General features: G+C 37.7%; 1 protein-coding gene across 1 annotated transcript in view; it reads left to right on the plus strand.

The window, feature by feature from the left end:
* EML4 (EMAP like 4) overlaps positions 1–26,610 on the plus strand; it is a 150,347-nt gene that overhangs the window by 38,047 nt on the left and 85,690 nt on the right. Inside the window, 1 exon segment of the mRNA XM_037066486.1 lies at positions 19,069–19,251. Coding sequence (XP_036922381.1) covers positions 19,069–19,251 — 183 coding nt within the window.

Here is a 26,610-nt window from a genome sequence, read left to right on the forward strand (position 1 = left end):
ATTAACAGAATGGTATTGGGATCATACAATCCAAGCTGATTTTTGTAAAATTCTACTACCTTAATATTTATATTTTCCCGTAAAATCTTACAGAGTACTCTGTAATTTATTTGTATTTTCCCCTAGAATGTGTCTTCCTCAGATACAGTTTTTTTCCATTTTATTGCAAAAAATATTTAATATGCAGAAAAGATCAAAGATTTACAGTGAACACCTGTATATCTACCATTTAGATTCTATAATTAACTTTTTGCTAGTCCTGGCTGGTGTGGCTCAGTGGATTGAGTGCCAGCCTGCAAACTGAAGTGTTGCTGGTTCGATCTGATCAGGGCATATTACTGGGTTGTGGGCCAGGACCCCAGGTGGGGGACATACGAGAGGCATCCAGTCAATGTATCTCTTGCACATCAGTGTTTCTCTCCTTTTTCTTCCTCACTTCCCCTCTTTTTAAAAATAAATTTAGAATGTGAGCCCTGTGTTAGTTGTGTGTTCCAACTACTTTTCCCTATTCTGGCTTTCCTACTCTTTTTTTTTTAAGCTTTTTTTAGAGAGGGAAAGAGAGAAGGAGAGGGAGAGAAACATCAATGTGTGGTTGTCTCTGGAGCGCCCCACACTGAGGACCTGGCCTGCAACTCAGGCATGTGCCCTGACTGGGAATCAAACCAGCAACCCTTTGGTTCACAGGCCAGTGCTCAAACCACTGAGCCACATTAGCCAGGGCATGGCTTTCCTACTATTGGTAATTTTCTATGAATAGGCGTTCTCACTTTTAAGAATGGTCTTGCTGTCAATCTTTTCCTTTTACAATAGTGATTTCTGTGTTTTAACTCTCTTTAAAAACTTTTTTTGTCTTTCACATTTAGATCTACAGTCCATCTGAAATTGATTTTTTGTATGTTCTGTGAATGAAGGGTGAAGTTACTCTTCCTTCCCTCCCTCTCCATATGGAGAACCAACCATTGGACCCATCATGATATATTGGTGTGACTCGTTCCCCAGATCTCTGAAGTGCCACCTTCAGTCTTTATATGACTGAAGACAGTAAACCACAACCAAGTTTATTTGGGTTTATCTTTGGGTTCTCTTTTCAGTTCTGTGAGTCCATTTGTCTGTCTTTGTCTTATACTAAAATTTTGTAAGTCATGGTATCTAATAGATCAGGTGCGCCTCCTTTTTCCTTTTCTTCAAGAGGGTTTCAGTTATTCTTGACCATTTGCTTTTCCATATAGACTTCAAATAAACTTATCAAGTGCCACATGTGCACACACCAAATGTTGGAATTTTTTTTATATTGCATTAAATTTCCAGATCAGTTCAGGTTAAAGTGGCATACTTTTATTGAGTCTTCGATCCACATAGTATATTTATATAATTATTTAGGCCTTTCATTTCTCTTGACAAAATTTACTACTTCTATGTGTAGAGGCTTGAACATTGTTTATTATTTTTACTCCTAAATATTTATTATTTGTTAGTACTATTATGAATAGTTTTTTTAAATTTTATTTTTCTGTTCATTGCTAAAGTAGAGTAATACAGTTGATTTTGTGTATTGACCTATGTTTATCCGCCTTGCTAAACTTGGTATTAATTCTAATAACTCTAATAAGCCACCTACATATTTTTTGTCTGTGAAATGATAGTTACACTCTTTTCTAATCTTTATTTGTCTTGTCTTATTGAGCCGAGTACGACTGCAACACAGAATGGAAGTGGTGAGGGTTTTCTTTTACTTTTTCTTTTTTTTTTTTACTTTTTATCTCAAAAGGAAAGCTTTCAGTATTTCAACATTAAATAGGATGTGATTTTTTTTGTATTTTGGTATATGGCTGTTCTGTTTACTATGGCTGCATAACCAATTAAGAATTTAGTAGTATAAAGCATCCATTTGTTATGATCATGATTCTGTGGATTAGGGATTTAGGTAAGGCACATCATGAAAGGCTTGTCTGCTGTGTTGTCTGAGGGCTTGGCTGAAGGCTCATTTACTCAAAGGTCTGGTTGTCAATGCTGGCTCTTGGCAGGGAGCCTCATTTCCTCTCCACGTGAGCCCTTCCATATGGTCTCTGCTTGTAGGCTAGTGTGAGCTTCTTCACAGCATGGTTCTGGTTTCTGCTAAAGCAAGCATTCCCAAAGAGAGTGAAGATCAGATAGAAGCTTTTTATCCTTTTACAAACTTGCCTAAGAAGTCATACATGTATCACTTTTGCTGTACCCTGATTGGGACAGTCAGAAGCCCCCATCCAGATACAAGAGGAGGGAACATAGAGTCTGCTTTTTGGTGAAAGCAGTGTCTGTCAGACACATTGTGAGAAGAGCACTTGGGATGGCATACATACATACGAGCATACTTATATGTACGTATTTTTACATGTGTCTAGCTAGACAGATAAATGCAGAGAATATGATCTATGATGCTTTTTTATCAGATTAAAAATGCTCCCTTCTTTTTGTGATACAATGTTTTTTTATTTTTTAATATGTTTTATTGATTATACCATTACAGTTGTTGTTCTATTCCCCCCCTTCATTCTCCTCCACCCCGCACACCCCCTCCCCCACCATTCCCCCCTTTAGTTTATGACCACATGTCTCAAGTTCATTAGATTCTATATTTCCCCCACTATTCTTGCCCTCCCCCTATCTATTTTCTACCTATTGTCTATGCTATTTTCTGTGCCTTCTCCCCCTTCTCCTCCTCCCACTCCCCTGTTGCTAACCCTCCATGTGATCTTCATTTCTGTGGTTCTGCTCCTGATCTAGCTGTCCTCTTGGTTTGCTTTTCTTTTAGGTGTGGTTGTTGATAACTGTGAGTTTGCTGTCCTTTCACTGTTCATATTTTTCATCATCTTTTTCTTATATAAGTCCCTGCAGCATTTCATATAATAAGGGCTTGTTAATGATGAACTCCTTGAACTTGACCTTATCTGAGAAGCACTTTATCTGTCCTTCCATTCTAAATGAAAGTTTTGCTGGATAGAGCAATCTTGGATGTAGGTCTTTGGATTTCATGACTTGGAATACTTGTTTCCAGCCTCTTCTTGCCTGTAAGGTCTCTTTTGAGAAATCCGCTGACAGTCTGATGGGCACTCCTTTGTAGGTGACTGTCCCCTTATCTCTTGCTGCTTCTAGGATTCTCTCCTTCATTTTAATCTTGGCTAATGTAATTATGATGTGTTCCTTGGTGTGTTCCTTCTTGGGTCCAACTTCTTTGGGGCTCTCTGAGCTTCCTGGATTTCCTGGAAGTTTATTTCCTTTATCAGACTGGGGAAGTTCTCCTTTATTATTTGTTCAAATAAGTTTTCCACTCGTGGCTGTTCCTCTTCCCCTTCTGGTACCCCTATAATTCAGATGTTGGAAAGTTTAAAGATGTCCTGGAGGTTCCCAAGCCTCTCCTCATTTTTTTGAATTCTTGTTTCTTTATTCTCTTCTGGTTGGATGTTTCATTCTTCCTTCGGGTCCACTCCCTTGATTTGAGTCCCAGTTTCCTTTCCATCACTATTGGTTTCCTGTGCATTTCCCTTCATTTCAATCAGTTTAGCCTTCATATGTTCCTCTAATTTGTGACTATAATCAACCAGTTCTGTGAGCATCCTGATGACCAGTGTTTTGAACTGTGCATCTGAGAGGCTGGCTATTTCCTGGTCACTTAGAGTTATCGGCTCTGGGGCTTTGAGTTCTTCTTGAGCCATATTTTGGACTGTTCGTGCCTGTTACTGTTAGGTATGAGGAGCGGAGCCCTAGGTGTTTACCAGGGCAGGGCCACTCAGTTGCTGGGTTGTGACGCTGTATGTGGGGGCGAGGTCAAAGGAAATCAATGGCTGTCCCCTCTGCCTCCTCCCACCGGGGGCTGCGTGGTCAGTCTCACTGCTCACTCCTTTGCTGGGTTTATCTGCGCACGCGAATATGCAACCGCGCTCAGCCTGCCCCGCACTCTCACTGGGTCTTCGATGCTACCCTGGCTGCCTGGGTCACCTGGGTCGCCTGGGTCAGGGGATCCTTCCTGGCCAACCCTGCTCTGCTGCTGGCTCCGCCCCTCTTACTGGTCCTGGTTGAATGGTTCGTTGTTGTCGGACTTACGTATAGTTCAGTTTTCTGTACTTTGGCTGCGTCTTTGTTGTATTCAAACTTGGTTGTAGGAGAAGGCACAGTGTTTCCACCTACGCCTCCATCTTGGCGGAAGTGATATAACGTTTTTGTTTTGAATATTTAGTTTTATAGAATGCCTTTTTTGGTTGAAATAAACATGATTTTATTTCTGTTAATATAATAAATTTTATTGATGATAATAAGTTCAACTTGGTTGTGGTTTACTGTCTTTTTACTATGTTACTGCATTTGGTTTGCTAATACTTTTTTTGGGTGGGGGAGGATTTTTGCATCTTTGATAGCTCCTTGAGAGTAAGCACCAAATTTTACTCTTTGGCTCTTATGAATAATGCTACTTCGAACATTCAAGTATAAGTTTTTGCATGGACATATGCTTTCATTTCTCTTGGATATATACCTAGAATTTGAAATCCTTCCTAGTCCGTGGCTGATATACCATCACATTTCTTTTGTATCATTATATTTCCCATTATGGCTGCTTTTATTTTGCCTATGTGGACTCACTTGAATGTCCATATTTCAGAGTCCTTATTGCACACTCCCCAGCCCACTTCTGTTGATCTTTCAAATGGCTCCTAGCCCTTGATAAATCTGTACCAAGTATTCATTGAAAGAGAAATATTTTCCCTAGTCTTACTTGGGGAAACACACTTTTGTCATAAGGCTTTCTGTTAATATTAATCTAGATCATTTTACTTCATTCCCTTTTACTAGCTTTGCTATCAGTTTATCCTTATCTCAGTCTTTGTAGCACACCTTTTAATGTTCAATTTTGGTTTAGATTTCATCCATTTCATAGTATTTGGGGGCATGTATATTTATAGCAGTTGCATTGTTTCTGTTTTACTTTGGATTGGTTTAAATAGCTTGCCTTAATTACAAAGCTTAAAAGCAACAAGTTCAAGAATTTGTTCTTTGATTAGCCTTAGGTGTGGCTTTAGAAGTAGTTATCAAAAGAATAAATACATGTTGCATTCATTAACTTTCACCTGGTTTTACATGATTTTGTAAGATAATAAAGATATTTATAATTTGAACTTTATACATTTACATTAGTGTAAGCATGAGTGGTTTAAAATTGGAATATCTGACCAGTTGTAAATTGTTTATTGTTATATGTTACTAGTATTGTTGTATTATTTTAAAATATTTTGGAAAGTTAGTCAAATAAAAAAATGGCTCTTCTCATTGTTAATTACATTCATTATCTTTAGTGAGATGGTGGTGATAAATCAGCCATGTTAGCCTTAACGCTTAGGTTTGAAAAATCAATGGAGAATGATCATTCTTTCTGTTTCTTTACAGTTCATGTGGATTTCATTTTATTTTAAACAAAAGCCAAAGGAAAAAGGAAATGTGACTTGCCACTTTGCACACACATTGTTTCTTTCATTTCCTACTAGAGAAAATACTTTGGGGGCTTTAACCATGTATTTATAGAAACCATTTAGTTTGTTTTGTGTTTTGTTTTCAGAATATTTTAAGCAACTGTGCATTAATCTTACCCAAGTAAAAGAAGATCAGAAAAGTAGTGCCCCCAGGACAAACAAATTAATGTAGTGAATTTTCATGTGGTGCATTAACTCATGTGTTTCTGCCTAAGCCTGGAGTTTAGCCACTCCCCGAAGCAGTGCAAGTTTTTTTGTCAGTATCCTACCCCCTTTTGCCTGCGTACTCTGTCTCTCTCTCTCTCCTTCAGTTCCTTTGTCTCTCTTTCTAAACAAGTAGAAAACGTTTCTTTAGTTCAGAGAGCAGAGGTCCAGGAGAAGAGCAATCTTAAAATGTTTTTATTTGTGCCAACTAGAAGCGCTTTGTGGTAGGCCATCTGGACTGGAGGATTTCCTCAGAATGTAAAGTATGTCGTGAGGTTTAGAAAGCTGGGATTTGCTCTGGAACTATCTGGGAAGGCAGCCGGAAATGTAGACAGAACTGGCTTATATCGCTTGTAACGTAGGTGGCGAAAAGGGAAGACAGCTTGTTTGGCCTCACTTCAGTGTGTGGTTCCTCTGCACTTACAACCTTCTGCATTGGTAACCTCTCTCTCCTTTCCTAGGAATTCAGACCTTCTCATAAGCTTTACTACTTGTCACAAAAGAAGTCTAAGGACTTTGGAATAAATCTCCATGCTTTACTTGTTTTTTTTTTTCTCTTCCCTTTAGCATTGTGTGTTAATAATGTGATATTAAAGTGTTTAAGACTGTAACCACTTTATAAACAAATGTACTTGTGTTATGAGGGCAGACTGGGCTTTGCTCAACTTGTTCTTTCCCTCTCTCTCCCAGAAAGATGGTCATTATATTCTTGAGGGGGGAAAATTAAGATAGCAAATTTTATTGGAATATAATTAAAAAGTGCTTCAAATAATAGCAAAATGGAAATTTTATAATTAAGTAGGATGTTTACTTCTATGAAGTATAACCAAAAACTTCATCAAAAGTGTCAGTTATCTAAATATCTGTTTTTAATTCCATGTTAAATTAAGACTTTGAAAAAAGAACATTTTAATTGTGAATGAATTCTGGTGATACAAGGAAGTAAAGTCCTTTCCTAAGAACAGTGGTTGTGCTCAAAGTACTGTAGCAGAATGGGATTTTTTTTTAACTTAACACAAACTCTCTTAAATTTATGCTAGAAGGTAAATTTTTAGTAAGAATATCTTACAAGGAAAATACAAACTTAGTTTTTAAAAATAGAAAAACAAATGAGCAACAATTATTTGTGTTACTTCATTGAAACCAGAAATTAGGTAGTCTTTTTCTTTCATAAAATGTCGCTGATGAAGGTGATTAATCTTGTCATTTTACTAAAGAAATAAAATGTCCAAGCTTTAACAGTTTAAATGCCTTATATAATTTAAACTTCTTTGAGCGAAAAATGTGATTAGAAAACATTAATTCCTGCATAAATATGAAATGCTGCTTTTGTGAATATATTTTCTTATGGTTTATTTCCAAAAATAAATTTTAGCTGTTTTAGAGTACATAGTGCATAACTTCTTGGTATAGTACTTAAATATTTCTGTCCTTTTGTGGTAATATTTGAAGACAAATTCCATTTTAGAACAAAACTAAAAAATCATTTAAATGCTAAATGCTTTAAACAATTTTTTAATGATTTTATCTATTTATTTTTTAGAAAGAGGGGAAGGGAGGTAGAAAGAGAGGGAGAGAAACATCAATTACTTGCCTCTCACAGACCCCAGCCCTGGACCTGTCCTGCAGCCCAGGCGTGTGCCCTGAGTGGGAATTGAACCAGTGGCCTTTCAGTTAGCAGGTCAGTGCTTGATCCACTGAGCCACACCAGCCAGGGCTACATTGCTAAATGCTTTTAGCAACTTAATTGATTTTAATTTACTAATATGACATATCAGTTATATATTATTTCTTCATTTTGAAGAAATAATATTTGAAGACTAGGTCTTCCTTTGGATGCATTATATTGATTTTTCTGTCTTTAATTGCCTGAGAATATGCCTATTTAACATCAGGATTCTTATATTTGTATTTTTACAAAAACATTTTTATTCATTATGCATAAAAATCTACAATATAACCAAACTTATAAATTTGGGTTCATTACCAAATCATTTCAATCACAATCTAAGTTAGCTCTGCTTATTTTTTTTACTGAGAAAACAATTTAAATATTTTAAATTGATTTTAAAGAGACAAAGGGAGAAAGAGAAAGAAACATTGATTTATTGTTCCACTTATTTATGCATTCATTAGTTGATCGTTATATGTGCCCTGATCTGGGAACAAATCCACAACCTTGACATACTGGGATAATGCTCTAATCAACTTAGCTACCTGGCCCGGGTAAAAATAATTTAAGTTTTGTTTATAAAGAATTTTCTTTTGTAGTAAATTTATCGTAAAGAGTAGAAGGAAGGAAAATTTCCTCTGACATCCTTCTTTCCAGAGACATGCCTCCGTCCTCTCTTTGCATCTGCATATGTATGTATGTCCATGAATACACAGTTATACACAGACACGGAATACACTATAAATGTTGCCCTGCAATTTTTTTCTTTTCATAGTATATTGTCACTGCTACAAAATTTACTTATGATATTGAGTACACTTTGTTTTTAAAGACGTACATAGTATACCATAGTACAACCATTTATTTAATCAATTGCCTATTAACAGCCCTTTAAGCTAGTGCTTTCTTCTTTTCTTTTTTAACTACAAACAGTTCATGGTTTTGTTATTTTTTTCTCATAGTTCACCCACATTGGCTTTTTTTAATCTTCTAATCTTCTGCCATTACTATTCTACACAATAAGATCTGCTCAGTGTCTAATGTAAGTGCTTTAGGAAGGGGAGACTGAGGCAATTCTTAATTTTTTTTATATTTGTTTTTTGGATGGAATTTTACATCTTTTTTAAAATGGACTTTCCCCTCCCAAAGGTTCATTGGCAACAACTAAACTTAGGGTCATACTGTTGGCCCTCAACCCATCATAAAATCTGTCTAGTTGTTTTTATGACACAAAACCTCAATATATTTTTGGAAGTGCAACTCCATTTTTATCTGTTTCAAAATTTACTTTGCAAAAAGTGGTTTTATTTCTCAAAAAAATAAGGTAACCCTATAATTTATGTAGTCTAGTCATCCTTATCCCCCATTCTATTTCAAAAGAGGAAAACATCACTCAATTTTCCTCGCCCCCCCAAAAAAGTATGATACAATATATGTTTTAATTTTTATGACATAGGTGTTCTATAATCTGTGGATGCCTGCATATACTATCCCCTGTCCTGTATTATCAGAAGTAACTCTCATAAATTTTGTGTGTTAATCCCATGCTTTATTGTGTTATTCTATAAACAATGTTATTTACTTTTATATTTTTAACTTTATATAAAGCCCATCTGACTTGCTTTTTACACTCATCATTATATTCCTGAGATTCATACATGATGTTACATGTAGCCATAGTTTACTTTTATCACTCTGTAATATTCTGTTGAATGTTTATATCAATTTATTTGTATAGTTTACAGTTGGACATCTGAGTTGTTTCCACTTTGTTTCTATTATGAATTATGCTATTGTCAACATTGCTAAACATGTTTCTTTTTTTTAAGATTTTATTAATTTATCTTTAGAGGGTAAGGGAAGGAGAGAGGGAGAGAAATATCAATGTATGGTTGCCTCTTGTGTGTCCTTCGCTGGGAGCTAGCCTGCAACCCAGGAATGTGCCCTGACTGGGAATTGAACTGCAATCCCTTAGTTTGCAGGCCCGCGCTCAATCCACTGAGCTACACCATCCAGGGCAGAACATGTTTTTTGATATATGTGTGTGCAAAAACACAGATGGGGAAACTGCCTGGCAGGCCACCTGTTGTGTTAATAAAGTTTTATTGGAATATAGCCACACCCAGTGATTTACATATTTATCTACAACCGTTTTATGTTATAAAGACATCTCAGTAGTTGCTACAGAGACTATATGGTTTGCAAAGCCTAAAATATTTACTATTTGATCATTTACAGAAGTTTGTTAAACCTGCTGTAGGTAAGAATATATACTCCTAGGAATGGAATGGCCCTGCCATAGGTCAGGGTATTTATACCTAAAAATGGAATTTCTGGGTCATAGGATATGTGTATCTTCCAGTTATTATCAATTATACCAGGTAATGCCAAAGTGTTTTTTCCCCCTGAAGTCATTGAAACAGTTTACCGCCTACCAGTAATATATGAGAATGACTTCAAGTTACTCTCTATCCTTGGGAACACTTGGCACTGTCAGGCTTTAATTTTAATTTTAATTTTAATTTTTTTACCACTTTGGTGAGCATAAATGGCATTTCATAATGGTTTTAATTTTCCTTCCCAAGATTATTAAGGTACTTGAGCCTCATTTCATATGCTCATTGGCCGTTTACGCTCACTTTTCTAACACCATGAGGTGTTAGACAAGGCTTTTGCCAATTTTCCCATAGAATTGTTTGTCTGTCTAACTGATTTGTAGGAATTCTTTATTCAGGAGATTGATTCTTTACCAGTTATAGGTGCTACCACTATCTTTTCCCAGTTTATGAATTACTTTTTCTCTGTATTGTGACTTTTAGTGAGCATACACTCTGAATTCTTTATCTTATTTATAGGAACCTCCTCTCTACTTGCAGGGTATGAAAATATTCTCTATTATTTCTAAAGGCTTTATAATTTTGCCTTTAGTTCTTTAATTTGATTCTTAATGTGTGTGTCTGGAGATAGGGATTTCAATACATACTTAATTATAATGAATTTGTAAATTTTAATTTAGCTTCGAAGTTCAGCCATTATTTCCTCACTGTTTTACCCCCAGCAAGAATCTTTTTCTCCTCTCTGTCTGGGACTCTTATGACACAAATATTAGGTGAGGCTGTGTTCATTTTTCCCTTCTCTAATTCGGTTGTTATAAATCATATATATATGATGTATGTGTATATAATATACATACAAAGTATACTTCTTTCAATAGAAAATATCCTAATTTTAGAGGTTATTTTTCTCTTCTTAAAAACAATTCAAAAAGCTTGGTATCCTGTATTTCAAAAGTAGGCAGTTGATCCAGAAAGGATTGTTGCTGGTTACTCCTAACTCAAAGAAGGAAGCAAGAAAAGTATTATGAAAGATGAAAAATTTGAAAGTATAGTACTTTCAGTTATATAATTAGAAATATTACAGCCTCTAGGGCATTGTTTCATCATAGTGCTTGCAGCACAAAGTAATTAATATTCTCAGTGAAAACAGAGTCATCTAGAAGTGTCTACATTATAGTGTCATGCCCATGTTAGGAAGACAAGAAAGTAAGTATTCCATTTTAAAATGATTTACATAAAATCATTAATATCCATAATTGTTAGAATGTTATAGGCATATCTCATTCTACTATACTGGATTGCCAATTTTTGCATATTTAGAATACAATATATCTCTGCAAAGCTAACACATCTTTTTGGCAGTTCAGAAGACAAATTAGCTATGGTTCACTTTAGTGAAAGCATAATGAATAGGTGTCATTATAGTTTTAAAACTATATTGAGGACTTTTGGCCAAGACGGAGGCATAGGTAGATAAACTTTGCCTCCTCGCACAACGAAAAGAAAGACAACAAATTTAAAAACAAAAAAAAAACCAGAACTGCCAGAAAATCAAACTGTATGGAAGTCTGACAGCCAAGGAGTTAAAGAAGAAACATACATTCAGACTGGTAGGAGGGACAGAGATGGGAAGCCGGGCAGGCTAGCGAGGAGGCTGGTGGAGCAAGTGGTCCCACATTTGTGTGTGGATGAACTGGAAGGAACAACTAGGGAGTGAGAGAGATTGCACAACCCAGTGTTCCAGTGTGGGAAAAGAAAGCCTCAAAACCTCTGGTTGTGAAAATCTGTGGGGGTTGCAGCAGCAGGAGAAACTCCCAGCTGAACAGGTCTCACTTAAGAGACCCACGGGGTTCTAGAATATATACAAACCCACCCACTGGAAAATCAGCACCTGAAGGGCCCAGTTTGCTTGTGGGTAGCTGAGGGAAGTAACTGAAAGCAGGAGGAGAGCCGAGAAAGTGAACAAACGGCATTGTTCCACTCTGACCCCTCTCCTACACACAGCGCCACAATGCAGCCCTGGTGAATACCTAGGGCTCCGCCCCTTAAAGCATAACAACTGCGCCAAGACAAAGAAATATGACCCAGTGAAAGACAAGATGAAAACTCCAGGAAAACAACTAAGTGATGAGGAGATAGCCACTCTATCAGATGCAGAGTTCAAAACACTGGACGTCACAGAAATGGTTGAGTATGGTTGCAAAATAGAGGAAGAAGTGAAGGCTATGCAAAGTGAAATAAAGAAAAATATACAGGGAACAGACAGTGAAGGGGAGGAAACTGGGACCCACATCAAAGATTTGGAACAGAAGGAAGAAAGAAACATTCAACCAGAACAGAATGAAACAATTCAAAAAAATGAGAGGCTTTGGGACTACTTTAAACATTCCAAGCTCTTAATTGTAGGGGTGCCAGAAGGAAAAGAGGAAGAGCAAGAAATTGGAACCTAATTTGAGCCCTGGCTGGTGTAGCTCAGTTAATTGAGCACGGGCCTGCAAACTAAGGGATTGCAGTTCGATTCCCAGTCAGGGCACATGCCTGGGTTGCAGGCCAGTTCCCAGCAGGGGACTCACAAGAGGCAACCATACATTGATATTTCTCTCCCTCTCTCCTTCCCTTCCCCTCTAAAGATACATAAATAAAAATTAAAAAAAAAAAGAAATTGAAACCTAATTTGAAAAAAAAAATGAAGGAGAACTTCCCCAACCTGACAAAGGAAATAGACTTCCAGGTTGTCCAGGGTGCTCAGAGAGTCCCAAAGAAGTTGGACCCAAGGAGGAACACACCAAGGCACATCATAATTACGTTGCCTGAGATTAAAGATAAGGAGAGAATCCTAAAAGCAGCCAGAGAAAATGAAACAGTTACCTACAAGGAGTTCCCATAAGGCTATCAGCTGATTTCTCAAAAGTAACTTTGCAGTCCAGGAAGGGGCTGGAAAGTAGTATTCCAAGTCATGAAGGCACAGACCCACATCCAAGATTATCCCATCTAGCAAAGCTATCATTTAGAATAGAAAGGCAGATAAAGTGCCTCCCAGATAAGGTCAAGTTAAAGGAGTTCATCATCACTATGCCCTTATTATATGAAATGTTAAAGGGATTTATCTAAGAAAAAGAATGCAATCAAAACTATGAACAGGGAGACTTCCGCCAAGATGGAGGCATAGGTGGAAACACTGTGCCTTCTCCCACAACGAAGTTTGAATACAACAAAGGTTTGGAGAACAAAGACACAGCCAAAGAACAGAAGATTGAATTATATGGAAGTCCTACCACAACTAACCGTTCAACCCAGACGGTAAGAGGGGCGGAGCCAGCAGCAGAGCAGGGTCGGGCAGGACAGATCCCCCGACCTAGGCGCGCAAGTGGCCCAGACCCAGTCAGGGTATGGGGCAGACCTCGGTCGCACATTCGTGCACAGTGAGATGGACCACGCAGGCCCCAGGGGGCGAGGGCTGACAGCGGTGGCACATTTGCATGCAGTGGGACGCAACGCGTGGGCCCGGTGACGGTGGCAGCTGCCGCACCTGTGGGGGCCGCGGTGGGAGGCGGCAGATGGGACGCCATTGCTCCTCTTTGACCCCCCCCTCCCCCACACACACACATACAGCGTCACAACCCAGTGACTGAGTTGCCCTGCTCTGGTGAACACCTAGGGCTCCAATCCTGCTACATACCAGGCACTAACAGCCCAAAAGATGGCGCAAGAAGAACTCAGAGTCCCAGAGCTGATAACTCTCAGCGACCAACAGATTGCCAGCCTCTCAGAAGCACAATTCAAGACACTGTTTATCAGGATGCTCACAGAACTGGTTGATTATAGTCACAAATTAGAGGAACATATGAAGGCTAAACTAATTGAAATGAAGGGAGATGCACAGGAAACCAATAGCGATGGAAAGGAAACTGGGATTCAAATCAATGGAATGGACCAGAAGGAAGAAAGAAACATCCAACCAGAAAGGAATGAAGAAATGAGAATTCAAAAAAATGAGAGGCTTGGGAACCTCCAGGACATCCTTAAATGTTCCAACATCTGAATTATAGGGGTACCAGAAGGGGAAGAGGAACAGCCACGAGTGGAAACTTATTTGAACAAATAATAAAGGAGAACTTCCCCAGTTTGGCAAAGGAAATAGACTTCCAGGAAATCCAGGAAGCTCAGAGAGTGCCAAAGAAGTTGGACCCAAGAAGGAACATACCAAGGCACATCATAATTACATTAGCCAAGACCAAAATGAAGGAGAGAATCCTAGAAGCATCAAGGGATAAGGGGACAGTCACCTACAAAGGAGTACCCATCAGACTGTCAGCGGATTTCTCAAAAGAGACCTTACAGGCAAGAAGGGGCTGGAAAGAAGTATTCCAAGTCATGAAATCCAAAGACCTACAGCCAAGATTGCTTTATCCAGCAAAACTTTCATTTAGAATGGAAGGACAGATAAAGTGCTTCTCAGATAAGGTCAAGTTCAAGGAGTTCATCATCACCAAGCCCTTATTATATGAAATGCTAAAGGGACTTATATAAGAAAAAGAAGATGAAAAATATGAACAGTGAAAGGACAGCAAACACACAGTTATTAACAACCACACCTAAAACAAAAGCAAACCAAGAGGACAGCTAGATCAGGAGTGGAACCATAGAAATGAAGAACACATGGAGGGTTAGCAACAGGGGAGTGGGAGGAGGAGAAGGGGGGAGAAGGTACAGAAAATAGCATAGATGGTAGGTAGAAAATAGATAGGGGGGAGGGCAAGAATAGTGGGGGAAATATAGAATCTAAAGAACTTGAGACGTTATAAACTAAGGGGAGCAGAATGGTGGGTGAGGGAGTGTGCGGGTGGAGGGGAATGAAGGGGGGGAATAGAACAACTGTAATGGTATAATCAATAAAATATATTTTAAAAATATGAACAGTAAAATGACAACAAACTAAGCAAACAAGTAGAACAGGAACAGAATCACAGAAATGGAGATCACATGGAGGGTTATCAGCAGGGAGAAGGTGGACAGTGGAGAATAGGGGGAAAGGTACAGGGAATAAGAAACATAAATGGTAGATACAAAATAGACAGGGGAGGTTAAGAATAGTAAGGGAAATGGAGAAGCCAAAGAACTTCATATGTATGATCCATGGACATGAACTGGGGTGGGGGGGCAGGGAATGCTGGCGGGAGTGGGAGTACAGGGTGGAAGGGAATAAAGGTGAGAAAAAAGGAGATACTATAATAGCATAACAATCGAATATACTTAAAAACTATAATATTGAATGTTAAAGTTACTAGTTATATACAAATTTGCTTGCACCTCTAATAAAAGATACTTATTTATGCTCTGGCTGGTGTAGCTCAGTGGATCGAATGTGGGCCTGCGAACCAAGGGTTGTGGTTTGATTCCCACTCAGGGCACATCCCTGGGTTTCAGGCCAGGTCCCCAGCAGGGGCGCATAAGAGGCAACTATACATTGATGTTTCTCTCTCTACCCTTCCCTTCCCCTCTCTCTAAAAATTAATAAAGAAACTCTTTTTAAAAAAGATATATATTTATGCCAATAAATATAATAGACTGGTGGATAAAGGTTTATGGACTCCCTTCCCCCACAACCCCCACGAATTTAAGAACCCTTGAGAATTCATTTGCATTTTGTATTTTAACCTCCAAGGCTAGAAACTTCTATTTTTAGAGGGAGCAAAGAAATAAGAGACTACTATAGTATGAGGAAAAGGAACTTAATATAGTTGGATTAAGAAAAAGAAGTGTAAACCCCCCGCCCCTGGAAATAGATATTCTCTTTACTGAACACATGTATTCCTAAAAACTTGATTGTGAATGAGAGTGCATTACATTAGAGACTGGAAGGCAAATAACAATTTTCAAACTGGAAAGGGTAAGAGTGATGAATTCTTCAGTCTTGAGGAGGGAACTCTAATTCCCACTTGCTGTGTGAGCATGAATAAGTCAGCTAATTTCCCAGTCTTAGTTTACATCTGTAGGTTCAGGAGGGGTTGTTGGTGTTTAGGATGATTTCTTTTCTAGCTTTAGTAATCGAGAAGTGCAAAGTTAATTTTTACACTTGAATGTATTCTCACAGGGGTGTCCAACCCACGGCCACAGGCCTCATGTGGCCCATCCAGGAGGGTAGGCCACTATGAATGCGGTCCAACACAAAATTGTAAATTTACTCAAAACTGGGTGGTTTTTTTTTGTTTTTTGCTCATCAGTTTTTGTTAGTGTTTCTGTATTTAGTGTGTGGCCCAAGACAACCCTTCTTCCAGTGTGGCCCAGAGACACCAAAGAAAGGTTGGACACCCCTGCCCAATAAAATTAGAAATCTTTGCCTAAAGGAAACTTGCTTTTGAAAAATGAGGCTTAGAAACAATTTATTTTAGCATAAATGTAAGTTTAAGTAGCATATGGTACATTTTTGTTTGCTGTTCAAATGATATAGAAATACTTATACTAAAAAGCAAACTTTTCCGTTGACCCCTGTGCTTCTAATCTTGCTCTTCTAGTCAGAAGTAACCCAAAGACCAGTTTAATGTGTGTGTACTTCTAGAGTTTTTTCTATGTTTATGTTATATACATAGGAAGTTTTTCCTTACATTTTAGAAGTATGTTTTTTGGGGGGCGTGTGTATTTTAATAAATTATTCAGTACATATTTTTTGCAGTTTGCTTTTTCCACTTAAATTGTTTTGTGGATCTTTCAGATTTTTAGCATGTATACCAACCATATTGTTTTTTAATTGTTGCATGGTATTTTTTGTGTGAACATTAGCTTATTAACTCCGTTCATGAACTTTAGGTTAAATTTTCAATTTTGTGTCAGTAATAAACATTACAGTAAAGAACATGTTATATAGGATAATAACTTATCGAACCCTCAGTATATGATAGTGTTGTGCATTATTTCATCAAATCCCAAGTTTGAGATAAGTACTCACTAGCATGAAGAAATTACAGATGAGGAAACCAGTCACAGCACTGTTAAGTAACATTTACTCAAGCAGTGTAACTCCAGAGCTCATGCACAATTTCTGCCACAGCTTTTATTGGACTCCCCAAGAGATTCTGGCTCCTGAAAAGGTGAAAAGCCAAGATTTTAGAAGGAAGGTGTTCTAGGATTTTAGAGCTATAAGAAACTGTAGAAATCAACTGCCATACACCTTTGCATCTCCATTGTGACCCTGTAATTGATTGTGTAATTGATTATCCAACTGGGAAACTTGAGAACAAAAGAAAGAGCATTACAATAATATTTATAGGAGATAGCAGACGTGTTTTTTCTGAACAAATTGAGTCACCGGACACTTTAACCTTAGCCTAGGCCACCATCACCCTTCACACAGGTTACTGCTGTAGCACCCTGCCTGGTCTCCTAGCATTTACTCCTATCCTATTTCAGTCCATACTCATGCAGCCGCCATAATGACCTTTTAAAACAAAAACCTGATTAGATCACTTGATAGTTTAAACTCCTTCTTCAGTGGCTTTGTGGGGGGGAGGGGGAAACAAAACGTTTATTTTAGTTCTCCTGTGATTATTGTTAGAATGCAGCGTGAAATAAAGGGCACTTAAATGTGAGTCGAGTTGTGTTTTTGAGTCTCAGATATCGACTAGTTTGGTGACCTTGGGCAAATTATTTAACTCGAATTGTTCTCTCAAATACAAAGTATAGATAGTATTAGAAGGGGGATGAGGTGATAAATATGAAAGGTGTAGTATAACTGCAAGACATTGTTAATAGTTAACTTTGTGTTTACTATGCCCTTTGAAAAGTTGTCCTTGTATCTTATCTAGCAGGTAATGGTAGGATTTTTACAAGCTGAAACACCTTTCATGTAACTAAGTTTCACAAACTAAAAATCTTAGTAATTTTTTAAAAAGTTTATAAAAGTTAAGTGACTTGCCAAAAGTGAAAGCTAATTACCATGTCAGTATGAAGGCTCAGGGTTATAACACTGTCATTATAGTAAGCTTTCCACCAGGCCCTGTTGCCTTCCCAGAATGATTAAGAAGGTTATTTGTGTATTAGAATCACATAAATATTTTATCTGTGATTTTAATTTAAATATGTAATTCATCCTTTGTAAATTGAGAATAATTTACAAAAGCATGTTCATATAATTTACTGATTTATGACCTTTGGCTTACAAGTGATGGCTTGAAAAGGGAATGCGTTAGGATATAATAATTAAGTAGGAGGAATATTAGAGCAGCTCTCAGAATTGTTGCTCCAGGGCTTTAGAGACTAGAACTGGAGCTTAGGGTAATCAAGACTTACATGGTACAGCTTTAGGTTTGGCAAACAAAGAAGGATAGGTCACCAGGTGTGTCCAACCTACTGCCTGTGGGCCTCATGCAGCCCAACACAAAATTGTAAATTTACTTAAAACATTGTTAGATTTTTATTGTGATTACATGTTACAGTGTATTTAATGCGTGGCCTAAGACAACTTTTCTTCTTCCAGTGTGGCACCAAAGGTGGTACACCCCCCTTTCTTATGGGGAAATTTGGGAGAATCCCATTTGGCCTAGCCCATATCTCACAACCATCCCTGTGGTATTAGGTTGAACTTTATGAAATTACTGTTAGTCAGTCATATTTTTATCTTCCTGTACACGTGGATTCCGATTGACCCAATAGTGTACTCTAAAGTTGCATAGCTTTGGAAGTAGTTTGTAATTGCTGTATTATAGGGACACTTTATTTAAATGGTCTTTTTGGTTGTTGTTGTTGTTACATACTTAAGGCAGATGTTAGCTATGTGCTTTATGGAGACCATACTTCTTCTTCAAAGGTTGATATGTTGGGGGAAAGAAAGAATAACAAAGAGTCTTTTGCTGATTACACAGCAGTGTTTTGTGGGTAGGGCTTGGAGCCTCTGAGTACTACAGAGTGCTTTCTGGTCATTGATGCTGAAGGAGAGTGATCTGATAGGTAAGGCAAAACTGAAGTGATTTGTACTGTTTATTTTATTTTCATAGAGAAGTATGATAATGATGTGGTAATTAAAAAGGATGCTTTGAATACTTTGCTCTCTTGCAAGTTTCCAAAACTCTATAAAGTGATATATTTAGGGAACATTTTGGTGGAAAAAAAAAACAGGTAAGGTAATAGAATAAATTGGAAAAATTTGACCTCAGGGAAATTTTTAATAATTTTAATTTTTGTCAGAAGTATTAAGTTCAAATAGCTATAAAAAGTTTTGTACAAGTTACTCTATAATAAAAACGAGGGTTTTCTACCCGCAATTTTTCTCATCTTTTAAAAGACTTACCTGGTATGGTTCTTATTTGTCAGTAGATTCTTTCTTAGGCACTTTTTTAAAAAGTATTACATATTTTCTTTATAGATGATAGTATATCTGCTGCAAGTACTTCTGATGTTCAAGATCGCCTCTCAGCACTTGAGTTACGAGTTCAACAACAAGAAGATGAAATCACTGTGCTAAAGGCTGCTTTGGCAGATGTTTTGAGGCGTCTTGCAAGCTCCGAAGATCATGTAGCCTCAGTGAAGAAATCAGTCCCAAGTAAAGGTAATAATTGTGTTGTAAAGTAGAAAGAGTCTTGCTTTTTCCAACACTTTCTTTGCAGTAATATGTAAAACTCTAGTTTCTCTTTTGGATTACTTGTGATACATTTTGTTTTCTATTTCCTCTTTCTTTATTCCCAGAAATTCTGAAAGTTTATTATTATTTTAAATTGCAATTTTTGTGTAATACCACTAATTGTATGTGTAGGCTTTTATGCCATAGTATTTGTGTGAATTTAGTATTTCACCAAGAGCAGAAACTGAATCTTCTTTTGCGTTTCACATTGTTATTGGCATTGTATCTTGAACATAGCAGGTAGGCACTCACATGTACTGTTTGAATCAGTCTTCTTATTACAGAAGTTATAAAAATTATTATAGTTTAAATACTTCTCTCTAAGCCTTCTGTGGTCATTAGTTGGCAGAATACTGAAGAATTTAAGCTCTGAAACTTACTGCTAACTCCACAATACAATGGAAATTTTCACTTTTAGTCATGGAAAGTTCTCACAGGTTGAGAGAAAGCATTAAGACCTTGCTGCTCCGAGTTTAGAGGAAATGTACTGTGGCCTTTCCCTTTCTCCAGTCACCCAGAAAGAATGTAAAATTTCTTTCACATTAATTGAACAATTAAACATATTGTTTCATATATCTTACTGATTTCTTGGTAGAGTAGGTGAACATACTCATGATTGATCATCCCCATTTTGGCAGAAAGAAAAGTGAGGATATTCATTGGCTTATTACCTCTATTGTAATATGTTAGTGCAAATTATTAACCTAGAGAAGAATCTTACTAGACTCCTAGTAAGTCCTATTAGATTCTAGGCCACATAGAAGATAATTAACCAGTATATGAGGAGCAAATTTGTCAGAAAAATTACAAATTTAGTTTCTGAATGTTGAGTTTGAGGTATATACACTGTATATAGATAGATAACTTAGATAACTGAATTATAGGTCTGGTGCTGATTTTAGTCAGGGCTAGAATAAGATTTAGGAAGCATTCATTTTATGGATGATAATTGAAGCCATAGAAAAAGGATGTAAAATGAGAATAAAGCTCAGGATAGCTCTGTTGAGAGCTCCAGTATTTCATCATAACAAAAAAAGTTGCCAGCTGCAACAGAGATGTCAAAGAAAACAATGACTGAGGGCTGATCCCTTGATTTGACATTTTCGAGATTATTAGAAACTTCTCTAAAAGCGATTTAAATGGAATGATAGGATTGTAAATCAAATTGCAGTATTTTTGAGAAGCAGCAGTTGAGGAGAATTATGGGGTTGAGAGCCCCAACTTTCAAAAAATTTGTCTGAGAGGTGATAGTAGTTAGAAGAAGGTGCTAGTAGTTGATAGGAAGTGATAGTAGTTAAATGTTATGACTTGAGCACAAAGATACATTGAGGACAAAAAAGCATCAGAAAGGAAGGTGGTATTATTAGCGAAGGAAGGGTGATGGTAATTGATGAGACAAAGTTTGAGAAAAGATCTTAGATCAGGTAAGAAACTATTAGTCTTAGAAAGAAAACATCTCGTCCCATGAGATAGCATGAAAAAGATACAACTAAGTGAACTTTGCTATATATCACAGTTGTCAGGGCTGGAGCTTCCCTTCCTTATCTCTTTCTCCTCATGGGACAGTGGGGTCCTTTAAGAAAATAAAACAGTTCCTAGGGGATAGAAAAAAGAAGTTAATACTTGGAATGGTTACAGTAGAAAATGGAAGGCTATAGACCTATGGAAGAGATGCCGAATGACCTTGAGAGCATTGAGGTGGGAGACTTTGGGGGAGAGGCATTTATTCTGCCTGGTTTTGTGATTCCCATTCTTATACTTCCCACACTCAAGCACACTGGGCCTAGGAGTGGGATAAAAGACTTGAGAGTTTGGCAGAAGACTTGGAAGAAACTACTTTAGCTAATAATGTTATATTGTGGTTTTTTAATTTTTTTAATTTTTTTTCTAGATTTTATTTATTTATCTTTAGAGGGGAAAGGAAGGAGAGAGAGAGAGAAATATCAGTATATGGCTGCCTCTGGTGTGTCCCCTGCCGGGAACTGGCCCACAACCCAGGCATGTGCCCTGACTGGGAATCGAACTGTGATCGTGTGGTTCGCAGGCCTGCGCTCAATCCACTGAGCTACGCCAGCCAGGGCTGGTTTTTTAATTTTTTGAGAGCCAACTTTGATTATTGCTAGGATCACACCAGGTAAAATTGATTTTTACAAGAGGATTCTGGGCTTAGAGTAGAATGAGAAGATCAGTTAATGCATGTGAGCTTTACAGAAAAGGTAGACTTGGCATAAAGAACAAGTTTCCCATCTATAATTGGTCTGTGTGCCCTCAGTTTCTAAATCTGTATAATAAGTATTTTAAACCCTGTAACAGAAAATGATATGCTTGTTTTTTTATCCATATATTTTTTAAAGGCTTGTTTCAAATAGTTTACAAATCTGAAAAGCTAAAAAATGTTGATTATGGTTAAACAGTAGTACATTGTAATCTTGCGTTGAAAATTTCTAAATGTTTTCTCTTTATTTATCAAGGTATTTCAGTAAAGGAATATTTACAAGGAAATTTAGAGGCCACTTTTTTAAAATTCGGTAGATGAACGATATTTTATATGACACATCAGTTAGTTAGCGCCTACCTGTTTCAGTGCCATACCATATAAATACAATTAAACAGCTGTAATTACTATTTCCCAGGCACATGGCTTTTGTAAGTTGTCCTTTCTAGACTTTTTTCTAGGTGTCCGTATTTGTAATTCCTTTGTCTTCCAAGTGAAGTTCAGATCATTTTGTTAAGGCTCTTAAGTGGAGAGCTAGCCAGTTCTGGAACGACAGAGCCACCTACAGCTGCTACACTGGAATTTTTTTTCATGTAGTACAAACTCTTTAATTCTTACTAATAACTTTATTAGAGAGATACTGGGTTCCTTTCCGATAATTCTACTTCATAAGTTTACTTGGACTGCTATTAATATATGCTAACATGGTTACCGATACATCCTGAAATGGGATCCAATAGTGTTTATTCTTTTTTTTTAATCCTTACCTGAGGATATTTTTTATTATTGATTTGAGAAAGAGAGTGAAATCATTGTGAAAAAGGAACATTGATTGGTTGCCACCTGTATGTGCCCCCACAGGGAATCAAACTCGTAACCTAGGTATGTGCTCTGACCAGGAATCAAACCCACAACCCTTTGGTGTACGAGACAACACCCCAACCAACTGAACCACCCTGCCAGGGCCACTAGTGATTATCTTTTTTTAAAATATATTTTATTGATTATGCTATTACAGTTGTCCCATTTCTCCCCCTTCATTCCCCTCCACCATGCACATCCCCTCCCACTCACATTCCCCCCTTTAGTTCACATCCATGTGTCATAAGTTCTTTAGTTTCTACATTTTCCATGCTATGCTTGCCCTCCCCCTATTTTCTCCCTGTCGTTTATGCTACTTATTCTCTGTACCTTTCCCCTCCTTTTTCTCCTCCCACTCCCCTGTTGCTAACCCTCCATGTGATCTCCATTTCTGTGGTTCTATTCCTGTTCTAGTTGTTTGCTTGGTTTGCTTTTGTTTTAGGTGTGGTTGCTAATAACTGTGAGTTTGCTATCCTTTCACTGTTCATATTTTTTATCTTCTTTTTCTTAGATAAGTCCCTTTAACATTTCATATAATAAGGGCTTGGTGATGATGAACTCCTTGAATTTGACCTTATCTGGGAAGCACTTTATTTGCCCTTCCATTCTAAATGAAAGCTTTGCTGGATAGAGCAGTCTTGGATGTACGTCTTTGGATTTCATGAGTTGGAATACTTGTTTCCAGCCCCTTCTTGCCTGCAAGGTCTCTTTTGAGAAATCAGCTGAGAGTCTGATGGGTACTTCTTTGTAGGTGACTGTCCCCTTATCTCTTGCTGCTTCTAGGATTCTCTCCTTCATTTTAGTCTTGGCTAATGTAATTATGATGTACCTTGATGTGTTGCTCCTTGGGTCCAACTTCTTTGGGACTGTCTGAGCTTCCTGGATTTCCTGGAAGTCTATTTCCTTTGCCAGATTGGGGAAGTTCTCCTTTATTATTTGTTCAAATAAGTTTTCCACTTGTTGCTCTTCCTCTTCTCCTTCTGGTACCCCTATAATTTGGATGTTGGAACATTTAAAGATGTCCTGGAGGTTCCTGAGCCTCTCCTCATTCTGTTGAATTCTTATTTCTTCATTCTTTTCTGATTGGATGTTTCTTTCTTCCTTCCTTCTGGTCCATGCCATTAATTTGAGTTCCAGTTTTCTTCCCATCACTATTGGTTCCCTGTGTATTTTCCTTCATTTCACTTAGTGTAGCCTTCATTTTTTTTTATCTAATTTGTGACTAAAATCAAACAGTTCTGTGAGCATCTGGATCACCAGTGTTTTGAACTGTGCATCTGATAGGTTGGTTATCTCTTGGTCACTTAGTTGTATTTTTTCTGGAGCTTTGATCTGTTCTTTCATTTGGGCCATACTTTTTTTGGGGTGGGGGTCTTGTCGCACTTGTTATGTACCTTAGGTGTTCACCAGGGCAGGGTAACCCCCGTGGCTGGATTGTGATGCTGAGGGTGGGGGTCAGAGAGGGAACAGTGGCACTTGCTCCACTCTCTCTCGGATTTCAGCCCCTCTGCCTCTTCCCAAAAGCAAATTGGGCCCTTCTGGTGCTGATTCCCATGTGGGTGGGCTTGTGTATATTCTGGGACCCTATGGGTCTCTCCAACGAACTCTCCTGTGAGACTGGGAGTCTCTCCCAGCACCTCAACCACCACAGGTGTTTCCAGTTGGTGCTTTTAGGCTTTATGTCCCAGCACTGGGGCCCTGCGTTGCACAGTCTATCTCGCTGCCCTTTTTCACCTGGTTTATCTGCACGCAAATGTGTGACCACAGTCAGCCAGCTGCCTTGGGCCCTCACTGGATCTGCTCATTTCCTCCCCGTGCCTGGGTCTGCTAGCCACTGCCTGCATGCCCCTGGTTTGCCAACCACTGCTTTTTCCTGCCGTGACCCCTCTCCATTGGCCGCTGACTCTGCCCCTCTTACTGGTCTGGATGAATGGTTGTTGGACTTCTGTACAGTTCAAATTTTTGTCTGTTGGTTGTTTTTTTGTTTCTAAATTTTTGTTGTCCTTAATTTTGGTTATGTGAGGAGGTACAGTGTGTCCACCTATGCTTCCATCTTGGCTGGGAGTCACTGTGCTCCACTAGTGATTATTCTTAAAGTCACTTTGTCACCCTAGACATAGGCTTTGAATTGCTGTCTATAAAATGTATTTGATGGGGTGGAGTTGATTATATCTAGTAATTTGGGGAACTGTTGTTTTAGAGGTAAACATAATTCATTGTTGAGAATTACTCTATTTCCCTTCAGTGGAAATTTGACTAAGCAATTATGTTTTCCAATGTTGATATTAAAACAGTAAGAAAGATACATATTTAAAGTTTCAGTGACTTTATTATTGGTGATTCTGAACAGCTTTATTTTAGAGTTTATACATATTATGCTATAGAAAGTAATTGAAGCCCTGGCTTATGTGACTCAGTTGATTGAGTGCCGGCCTGTAAACCAAAAGGTCACAGGTTCAGTTCCCCATCAGGGCCCAGTTCCCTAGTTGGGGGCATGTGAGAGACAACCAGTTAATGTATCTCCCACACATTGATTTTTCTCTCCCTTTCTTTTCTTCCTCCCTTCCCCTCTCTCTAAGAAGTAAATAAATAAAATTTTTAAAAAAGTAATTGGAAAACATATTAAGTGCTTCTTCATTATTGGTATTTGTCTATAGTCTGATAGAGGTCAGCTGTCAATTTTGAGTTAAACAGGATTAAGATATTAATGATATGATTATTTTATGAAGTTTTCAACAGTGAAATTATTTTGTAGGAATTTGTAATTTTTTCTTCAATTAATAAGTGAAGTCATTTCTGATAGTGTGGAAAATTTTACCTTACGAATTTTTAAGGCCCTTATAAAATTAGAATTTAAAATTAGAATATTTATAATATTCTCTTTTATATAAACTTGACAGGACAGTAATCATTAAATGCAGCATATTCATAAGGTAATTACATTTTCTGGAGGATTTTTCTCTAGAGGTAGGACTAAACTATGGATAAATAGGGTGGAATTCTTTTAAGAAGCTGTGGTTAAAAGTATAAGTCAGCTTCCGTATTAATGAAAGCAACTATTGTATAGTTTTGCTATAGTTTTTTGTGGTGATATGAGAGATGTAAATTGGCTTCAGGTGTGGCTAAAACTAAATGTTAATAGCTTATAGACTTTCTGCTATGTCACTTCATAGTAGTATTGCCATTCAGTAAATGTCACAATCAGAAATACCCCTAACTGGTTGTTTTAATATTTTTAGTTATTTCAGTATCCTCTCTGGTTTGCCAGCAGTACAGTAGTCCTCCCTAGTGCACAGGGAGTATGCTCCAGGACCCGCAGTGGGTGCCTGAAACGGCCAATAGAACCCTGTGTATTTACTGTTTTTTCCTGTACATGCATACATTAAGTACCTGTGATAAAGTTTAATGTATACATTCGTCACAGTAAGGGATTAATAATGACTAATAAATAAAAACAGTTGTAACAGTGTACTGTATTAACAGTTATGTGGATGCAGTCTTTTTCTCTCCCAAAACACCTTACTGTGCTCTGCTCACCCTTCTTGTGATGATGTGAGATGGCACAATGCCTACATGATGAGATGAAGTGAGGTACTCAGAGCGGCGTGCAGTTTAAAACGTAAAAGTTGTTTATTTCTGGAATTTTTCATTTAATATTTTTGGATCATGGTTGACTGCAGGTTACTACGATCTTGGAAAGCAAAACTGCAGATAAAGGGAAGAGCATTAAAAGTTTAGCTTCGTTTTTTTTTTCCTTGAGTATATACCAGGTAGAAAGTTTTCCCAGTAGTTTTTAAGGTGCCAGTCATTTAAATTTCTCATATACCTTCTGTTGGAGAATTCTTTCCTTTTGACGGCATGTGTTAATAATATATGCACCAGTTGCAAATGAATCCCTGCCAAAAGAAAAAAAAATTACCTGTAGTTTGCAGCAAAATGGAAGGCCAAGGGAACACTTTGGCAGTTTTAACTGCTGGGAAGACAAATTATGTCACAGCTGGTGCCTGGGAAACCTATTAAGACATTTTGAGGTGACCAAATGAATGTAATTTGAGAATACGGCCCAGTGGCATTATGTGAAGACAAGCTATTAGTACACAATGGTATAAAAGCAAAGGAATCAAATTTATCTGAGGGTGGGAATCAGTCATTTTAAACCAGGAAACTGCTGGCAAACCAAAAGTATCAGGCATTGTAATTGCCACTTGAGA

The sequence above is a fragment of the Sturnira hondurensis genome, unplaced genomic scaffold (genome assembly GCF_014824575.4).
Source record: "Sturnira hondurensis isolate 20B ecotype Veracruz unplaced genomic scaffold, ASM1482457v3 Scaffold0016663, whole genome shotgun sequence".
In the NCBI taxonomy this organism is placed as follows: Eukaryota; Metazoa; Chordata; class Mammalia; order Chiroptera; family Phyllostomidae; genus Sturnira; species Sturnira hondurensis.